Below are 9557 nucleotides of genomic sequence, written 5' to 3'. Positions count from 1 at the left end.
AGGGGGCTGCAACCCTGTAGGTGCAACAACTATATGAACTAACCAGTACCCCCTGAGCTCGATTCTCTAGCTGCATATGTAGCAGGAGATGGCCTAATCAGCCATCATTGGGAAGAGAAGCCCCTTGGACTTGCAAACTTTATATGACCCAGCACAGGGGAAGGCCAGGACCAAGTAGTGGGAGTGGGTGGATAGGGGAGCAGGGGCAGGGGGCGGGTATAGGGAACTTTCGGGATAGCATTTGAAATGTAAATAAAGAAAATAATAATAATAAATAAATTAATTAAAAATAATATTGGAAACCACAGATAAAAAAAAAAGAAAGAATAAGGACTAGCTTTTAAAAGGCAGTAGACTAGGTGTGATATCAGCAAAGTAGGACAAATGTGACATTTTCTCTCCTCTTACTATTTCTGTACATTGGGCAGTTGACTTTTCATTGTCTGTTAAGGAATTGAAAGTTTTTATAAGGTAGTACATACTATTACTAAACCACTAGATGTATTTACATTTTTAGGAATTATTACTTTTATGAATGAAATACAAATTTAGATATAAGACCCACCAAGCTTCATATTTTTAAACAATTATTCTGTTTGTTTTAACCAGTTACCCATGGGTGTATTGTTTCCACAATCAAACTTTTCCTACCAGATGGCATGGAAGCCCGACTTCGTTCAGAGTGAGTATAATTTAGTGCTGTGAAGCTTTGGGTAATTATCTTGGTTGGTAATATTCAGAGTGATAACATACTGTTAGTACTACAAGATTCCTTTATTAAAAAATAAATATAGTACCTTTTGACATGCTTCAGTTTTAATTACTTTTTTATATTATTTGAAAATCTAGTAAATAATAATGTATCAGAGATAAAGTTTGTTTTGTTTTCAAGTTCAATTTTACAGTGTATATTTGAATGGATAATTAGTTGCTTTTTGCAATATTTAGGATATGTTAGTTACTGTGTTCCTTTTGATATACATTTAATATAGAACATTTTACACTGTGATTGCCTGTGGTGTTAATGTAGGTGTTATTATGTTCTAGAACTTGAAAATGTCAATATAGTTAGTAATTTTTTAATGGGAGTTAAAAAATAACCTTCCCAAAGTTATATTTTATGTTTTATATGAAGCAATATCAAGTCCTACCTTGAAATCTAGAGTTTAAAATGTAAATATAAGTATATCCTGTGCTTTCTACAGATTATCACGGTGAGGTATGGAAAGGGCTCGGAAGTATTTAAATATTAATGCTTCTTTCTTTTAATTTTAGAAAGACCTTTACTATGCTAGATGCTTGTTTCCCTCCTTCAGAAGAGCTTCCTGTCATTACAGTTTATATTTTACTAGTGGTTTGCATGACTTTGTGCCAAAATGTCTAGAGTTTAAGGGAAAGCTGAGCAGGAGAGGTACAGCACAGTCCGTTCCCTTCCTTCCTGTGGCTGTGAGAGTCTCTCCTGTCTGCCAGCTTAGGACCTACTATAGTTTTTTCTTTCTGTAATTTTATGGCCAAATGATGCATGGCAGAGATTGTAAAATTTATTTTAATTATAGTTTATTAAAATATAGTTACAGTTTCTTAAGTTGCAGTAAAGTTCAAGAACTTAACATAGCAAAGCCTAATTTATGGGTCAAGGAGTAAACTTTCAGTCATAGAATAATTAATCAATTCACCAATGATACGCAGCTTTTTAAAGACTGGTGTTTGTAATTGATATGAAATGTAGTTGATATGAGATTATTTTTGATAGAGCTAAAAGCTTTGAGCAGTCATGTATGTCTTTTGTGTTGTTAGGTTCCATCTACTAAAGTATGTTGGGCTTATCTTTGTATGTGCGTGTGCGTGTCCATGTGTGCACCCCTGGGTGCCATGGCTTGTGTCAGTCAGAGGACAACCTTGCTGCTGCTGTGTGCATGTTCGTGTGTGTGTGTGTGTGTGTGTGCGCGCGCGCGTGTGCCCGTGCGGGCGTGTGCCCATGCCCGTGTGTGCACCCCTGGGTGCCATGACTTGTGGCAGTCAGAGGACAACCTTGCTGTTGCTGTTTTCCTTTCAGCTTCTTTAAGGCATGGCTTTGTCAATGTCCTTCAATAGTTAGAATTTGTAACTGTTTCTCATTTAGTGACTATATGTGTGTATGTTTATATGCATGTGTATTACCTGCATATGGAGGGCTAGGGCAACCTCAGGTTTTGATCTTTAGGAGCTGTGTGCCTTGTGTTTTGAGACAGGATCTCATTGGAATAGGGCCAGTGAGCCTCACAGATCTACCTGTCTTCACCTTCCAAGTACCAAGGTTCTAGGCATGCTATAGCACCTGACCTTTACATCTGGGGATGCTTGAGCAGTGGGGGCTTTAGCTACTAAAGAGTCTCCCTAGCCCCTGTTTATAGGGCTATTAATATTAATAGTTGAATACATGCCAAGGCTTCTATGTAAACAGTGTATAGTGTGTTTAAGATCTTCAGTAGGTAGTTCTGACTGTTTCTTAGTTTTGGTTATATTTTATAATTTTCTACAACAAGAAATAGAAATTGCTTATAGCTTCACAAACCTAACACTAAATAATAATTTGCTTTCTAACATTTCCTTGTTATACTCTTTGTATATACAAGAAGTTTTTCTTTTTTTTTCTTTTTCTTTTTTTTTTTTTTTTGGTTTTTCGAGACAGGGTTTCTCTGTATAGCCCTGGCTGTCCTGGAACTCACTCTGTAGACCAGGCTGGCCTTGAACTCAGAAATCCGCCTGCCTCTGCCTCCCGAGTGCTGGGATTAAAGGCCTGCGCCACCAGGCCCGGCGCACAAGAAGTTTTTCAACAATTCAAATAGCACACACATATCCCATATAGCTTCTGTAAAAAACAAATATATGTTATCTGACTTTTTTCTAGCCTTTTGGGTTTTTTGTTTGTTTGTTTGTTTGTTTCTAGTTAACCAGGTTTTATGAGGAAAGAGAATTACTTCTTATGTCACTAAGAAAACCAGGTTTTAAAAGATCTATTTGTTTCATTTAGGGTTTTTGACATCTCTGTATATATAAATATCAACAGAAAAAAAGGGATATATACAAAAAATGATTATCTCTGGGTGCTAGGATTGCATAACTCTAGTTTAGCTTTTTATACTTCCCACATATTCCATAGCTAACATATATTGCCTGTGCAGTCAAGAAAAATTAACTCATGTTTAAGACGTCTATTTGAGTTTTATAGACTGAAGAAGAATACCTGTAGTTACAACTTTTAAAAACCTTCACTAGGCAGTAAGTTGCTTAGGGCCTTGTGATAGGCTCTGCAGATGCAGGGGTGAATTGATTATAATTCCTAAGATACAGACATGTTATCAAATAAATACGGTAAAAGATTTATGCATATTTAGTGAAGTCTCGGGAAGAGATCCTGCTGTGCAGAAAGTGGGTCCTGGTGCTTAGCCTTCCACCGTATATGCCACACGGGGTCAGCTTCTAGCATTCACACATGCTTTACCAGTCAGCCTTCAAGCTGGTTGTCACTACCTTGTTTTCTGAGATGTGGAGTATAGGAGGTGCAAATGACATCCCTCTACCTGCCTTCAGGACACACATAGCATCTTACAGGACTTTGTAAAATGGGGGCCCTGGCTTTCTTAGTTGCCCCTTTGTCATGAGAATAGAAGGTGGCATTTGGTTGGTTACTTTTGCATTGTTAAAGCCACTTGTTTTCATCAGCACATTTAACTGTGGAGGCCACTTCTTGGGTACAAAATATGAGCCTGTCTTGATTACTTAGCTCGTGAGCAGAGCCAGTGTGGTCTAGTTGAAAGGCTTTCTGAGCCCTTATGCTTAATTGCTGCTGCTTTTCTGTGTCAGGCCCCAACAGGGATCAGTGTCAGTTGATGACGCTGTTGTTGTGTTTCCTCCACTGAGTTTAGTTTCATCCACACATGTCAGCTTTGGTTTGGTCCACGGTGGCTAGGTGAAGAACTTGTCACTGTCTTACAACTTAAGTTGTTCTTCACTAGAGGACTTTGAAAATTATAACCTTGTTCTCCAAACTTTACATATTTAATTTTTAAAATTTATAAGTTACAAATTAAAAATACATGTTTTAAAAGATACTTCAATGTATTAAAATGCTTAAAAAAAGGGAGTCACCACAGCTCTCAGTAAATAGTGGGTTCTCAAAAGATGCTGCATACATTCTAGAACTGAAATTTATTTTAAGAAGAATTATGAGTAAAAAGCAGATTATAGATATATTAGTTGGTTTTTTAAAAATGTCTTAAGCTAATTACCAGTCTTCTAATTACATGAGAGCAAATGCATGAATTTTGTGACAAGATACTCTGGTGCTCTGGTGCCATTTCCTCTGTTTTCAGGAAATGAGATAAAAATTCTAAACTTTACTTTGCAGTGTCATCCATGCTCCATTACCGAGTCCTGTAGACAAAGTAAGTTGTGAACGGTTGGTTTCTAAGTGCTGGGGATGATTTCATTGACATGTTTATATAATTAATATGTCTTACCTAAAAAAGTTACTTCTAATTTTGTAATGAAGTGAATATGGGTACATAGTTAATATAACTTTCACTGTCTGAGAATTTGGAATGGATGTTTCTTTGGACACAGCTTTTGTAGCCCAGTACTACTGACCGAGTAGAGGACCCAGTACTACTGACTGAGTAGAGGAAATGTACTTGGTTGTGTGCCAGAGGAAGGCGGGCTAACTATTAACCTTCTACTGAAGCACAGGCCTGTCTAGGAGCCCCAAGCTTTCTATCCAAGAGGTGCACTCACTATTTACCCATACAGCAAAGGAGCTCTGAAATACGAACTACAGGAAATATTCTTTTAGTGCCATTGATACCAGTTTTGACACTACCCGATTAGAAATTGCAGTAATTGATTGCTACAGTATATTTTTTTGTTTGTGAGTAATTGTGCATTGAAACTATAGGTATCATGACAATATGATCAAAGAGCAAAACCATCCAGCTTTTTTCTATTTGACATCACATTTACATGTGGCATTGCCCTTCGTTTTCTGTTTTAGTGAAGCAGTTCTGTACCCAATGGCCTCCTCCTGGGAGATCTGGGTTCTAAAGCACTTGGGCTGATTTGTAGCTTTTGAACATTATTATTTTGTCTTGTTAAAATTTACATATAATAATGAAACTTTTTCATTGTCTTTTGTTATTGGACAAAATAGTAAAATCTTTTTTTTTGTTTAAATTTCTGTTTTTTAGTGAGTGAAGAGAGATTTCATATTTTCCTTCAATTTGACATGTGCTTCCAAGTAATATTTTGAAGATTTTTATTTCAAAGTGAATTGTGACATATTAATGAAGTAATTAGGAATGAATTTTAAAAAAAGAACATATAACTATTGATTAGGAGTTATTTCTGGGTTATGAAAAGACTCAATACTTTTGTGCTATAAGTTTGTGATTTAACTTATAGAGTTTCACAAGCAGCTCTTGCTTCATTGTCTTGCTATAAAACAGATGTGAGCAGTGTAATATCATTGTGCATTCTGGACATAGAGCAGAAATATTTGAGAATTAATTTACACAATAATTGAGAATTAAGAGACTAGGTCAATTAAAAATCTGTTATCTGCATATTTAGGAAAATGGATGTTTTATGGAATTAGTTTTTAATTCTTCAAGTGCATTTTATTTTTTGTGCATGCTCCCTGTGAAGTGGCGACGAGGACAACTTGCAGGAGTTGATTCTCTCCTTTTACCATGTGGAGATTGGGGACTGTCCTAGTTAGTGTTACTAATGCTGTGATAAACATCATGACCAAAGCAACTTGGGGAGGGAAGGGTTTAATTGGCTTATATTTCCATATCACTGTTTATCATGAAAGGAAGTCAGGACAGGAGCTCAGACAAGGTGGGAACCTAGCCTAGGAGCGGACACAGAGGGATGCTGCTTACTGGCATGCTACCCATGGCTTGCTTGGCTTGCTTTCTTACACAACCCGGGACCACTAGCCCAGGGATGACACCAACCACAATTGACTGAGTCCTTCCCCATCAATCACTAAGAATACGCCCTACAGGCTTTCCTGCATAGCCTGATCGTATAGAGTCATTTTCTTAATTGAGGTTCCTTCCTCTCAGATGGCTTAACCTGTTCAAGTTGACATAAAACTATCTAGCACAGGGATCAAACTGAAGTTATCAGGCTTGAGAGCAGGCAACTTTACCTACTGAGCCATCTTGTTGGCTCTTAATGCCCTTTTAATATACTGTTTTCTTTGGTTGGTGATATTGTGTTTTATTTCTAGGTTGCTGCTAACACTCCAAGTATGTACTCTCAGGAATTATTCCAACTTTCTCAGTATCTACAGGTAAAAGTAAATCTTGAAAATTCTTAGCCTTTAAGAGTAACTTAGATTTTATTTTGCCAGTTTATAAATATAGAATAAAAAAATATTGGCTGGAAACGTGTGCAGAGGAAATAACTTCTTAAGGAAGAATGAAGGTTTAAAAATAGATCTTGTGAAGAAAAAGGAGTCAAGATTGCTAAGTCTAGAGAAGATAAGCTTATGTGCGAGAGGACATTTTTTTTTCTTCCAGTACAAGGGGATTCAGAAGTGATTTTTGAGTAAAAGTAAACTTGTCCAGGTTTTGGCTGTGAGGTAGGAGCACATAATTGTATAGTCTGTATTATATGCCCTCCTCCACTGTAGCACTTCACCCGTGTTGGTTCATTTGGTCTGTGTAACAGCCCTGACTGTTGTGTAAAGAATGTAGATGTCAGATGCTTGTTTTTCCATGTGTAGTAACTGAGGGACAAGGAAATTTAAGAATTCACACAGCATCCATCACACATGCAAGGTGATTTACCCTAGACCCCAGAACCCCATTTGAACTGTGTTCCAGGATCCAGAGCACAGAGCAGCCACTTGGAAGGGCCCCTGGAACACTTAATTCTTTTTAAAAAAGAGACAAATGCAACTCTAAAAGCAGAGAAGTGTTTTTGCTTTTTGCTTTGTTTAATTTATTTGCGCAGGCTTTGGGTGGTAGTTTTACAGTGTGGATGATTTAAAGAAAACTTGTTATGGAAGTTTAGGGTTGGGGTTAGGTCCTGATCTTTGTTTTTCTGCTCAGTGCTATGACCTTCAGTGAATAGTTTTATTTGTGTTGGCTTTAATTGTCTTCTCTTTAAAACCATGGAGTCAACATCAGTGACCCTCTGTCCTTTTGCTAGTTGGGCAGTTGAGGACATGTGCATCTGTGTAAAAATACAGAAATAACTACCATAGTAATCAGATTGTATTTTCCATCAAGCACCATGGAGAGCCACCCATTTGCTCATCGGTTAAGTAGTTAAGGCAAAGGCTCAAGTCTCGATAGATTAGATCCCTGGCTTTAACATCTGATCTTCTAAGAGTTTTTTAAAAAAAAAAAGAAAAACAAGCTGGGCCTGGTAGCGCAGGCCTTTAATCCCAGCACTTGGGAGGCAGAGGCAGGCAGATTTCTGAGTTCGAGGCCAGCCTGGTCTACNNAGTGAGTTCCAGGACAGCCAGGNCTACACAGAGAAACCCTGTCTCGAAAAAAGCCAAAAAAAAAAAAAAAAAACAAACAAACAAAAAACCCAGCAAACACACAAAAGCAGCCTTTGGACTTTGGACTTGATTCTCCTCGTGTAGGCAACTGATAAGCAGTAGCACACCTCTCCACATTATAAAGGATATATGACTCAGTATTAGTAAAGCACTTACGATAGTGCCCACAGCATAAAACACATGCTAGGAAGGTCAGTGATCACTTCTTATTAAATAGGAAGATGTGTTAGTTTTTGTGGGTTTTTCTTGAGAGGTAGGAGAAAATGTTGAGATGTGCTTACACTTCATTTTTCACACAGGAAATACATAGATTAGATGATGGGCCACATTCTGCGTGCTGTGGGTGCTTTTGTCCTGACGAGACCCTCATGCTTAACTTGTCATCCTTTCCCACCTTTGCTGTTGGTTCTTTGAATGTCCACTTACCTTTGGTAACTCTTTGAGAGGAATTGTCCCACTTCCTCTTTTTCTTGTATAATCCTTACTGAATCGATGGGACTTTTTAATGTAAATTGTGAACCCTTTCAAAAGAAGCTGAAATAGATGCCTTTTATACTTAGATCTAAAAGACCATTTACTTGTTGAATTTGGTTCAGAATTAACGACTAATGGAACGGAATTTTTAAAAGGATGTAATGACACCATCTAGTGGAGGTAGATTCTAAAACTGTGGTTGGCTGGCAACTTTGTTCTTAAGTAAAACGTTTTGTATCTGCTACTTCCTGAATATTAGGAATGTTTCAAGAACTTAAAATAAAATATGGTAAATAGAGGTTTTAATGTGGATTCTCCCATGGTGTTTTTATTAGATTGCTCAGTCTACATTAAAACAAAGTATGTTTAAGTATATATTAGGCCAGATTTTCCCTAGTCATTGTTTATCAAGGATGTGGAGAACAATAAATTAATGGTTTAAACTTAAGTGCTCTATTTAAAGCAAAGGTGGCTCCAAGATAGACTGTTATGAGTGTCCTTTGGGTACTGGCAGGAACCACAGAGGATGAAGGTATGCCAGAGTCACACTGAGTGATGTGAGCTCTTTACCTTCACAGCCTGCGAGGGGATACTGCTACTCAGCTGTGAACCACTGAGCACGCTTGTTCCTCCGTGTCCTCCACCATAGTCATGGATTCCTTTGACCCCTTATTACATCAAGCTAATATTTAACGGGCTCTCACTTTCTGAATATTAACTACTGCTCTGTGAGGTAATCTGGAAGAGAGTCAGAGCACTGGAAAATGCCATAAGCCATGAGCAGTTCTCTTTTAAATACATGTATATTTAAATAATATTTTAAAAAGGGAAGCTGAAAGCTATTGCTAGTTTCAATGCCATGCTGGAGAGCTGTTGTATTTCTGATGTTGACCAGATTATTTTGCCTTAGTTTGAAATATATTTGTTCTGAGATATATACATATTTCTCAAACACATTTATTAAATACGGGCAGAAACAGAAACATTTGTTAATTTTTCTCATTTGCATTAAAGAAAACAAACAAGTAAGTAGTTTTCCATGCAGGGAAAAGTTAACATCCAAACGACCAATCACATCTGAATGTGCAGTCCAGAAGATGGGCTAAAATACCGAGCCGCATCCAGGGTGCCCTATGAGAATGCATTCAGACCAGCCTGAGTGTGGTTCTTCAGAGATGTCATGCTGCCCAGTTCACTAGAATGTCTTTTGTGATTTATGTTAGGAGGCCTTACATCGGGAACAGATGTTGGAACAGAAGTTAGCCACACTTCAGCGGCTACTAGCCATCACCCAAGAGGCTTCAGATACTAGTTGGCAGGTATTCCATTTTCTTAATTAATGTTTAAGAAGCTTTTAAACTGTTTAAGAGGGTGGTTTTGTTTTTTGTTTTGGGTTTTTTGTTTTGTTTTGTTTTTGTATGTGTTGAATGAATTAAAACTAAGAAAACCAAGAAGGATGATCATCGTGTGGATACTTCATTCCTCCTTAGAATAAGGAACAAAATACCCATGAAAGGATATAGATACA

The 9557-nt window shown here is 37.5% G+C and overlaps 1 protein-coding gene across 15 annotated transcripts in view; it reads left to right on the top strand.

The window, feature by feature from the left end:
• Slmap (sarcolemma associated protein) overlaps positions 1 to 9557 on the top strand; it is a 122993-nt gene that overhangs the window by 62561 nt on the left and 50875 nt on the right. For all 15 annotated transcript variants that reach the window (XM_029541291.1, XM_029541293.1, XM_021203108.1 and 12 more), the window contains exons 3-6: positions 610 to 682; positions 4391 to 4427; positions 6272 to 6334; positions 9253 to 9348. In XM_029541291.1, the coding sequence (XP_029397151.1) occupies positions 610 to 682; positions 4391 to 4427; positions 6272 to 6334; positions 9253 to 9348 (269 nt within the window). The remainder of the gene's footprint in view (positions 1 to 609; positions 683 to 4390; positions 4428 to 6271; positions 6335 to 9252; positions 9349 to 9557) is intronic.

The sequence above is a fragment of the Mus pahari genome, chromosome 8, assembly GCF_900095145.1.
Source record: "Mus pahari chromosome 8, PAHARI_EIJ_v1.1, whole genome shotgun sequence".
Classification (NCBI taxonomy): Eukaryota; Metazoa; Chordata; class Mammalia; order Rodentia; family Muridae; genus Mus; species Mus pahari.
Note: the sequence above shows the minus strand (reverse complement) of the source record. Positions and strands in the feature narration are given on the sequence as shown.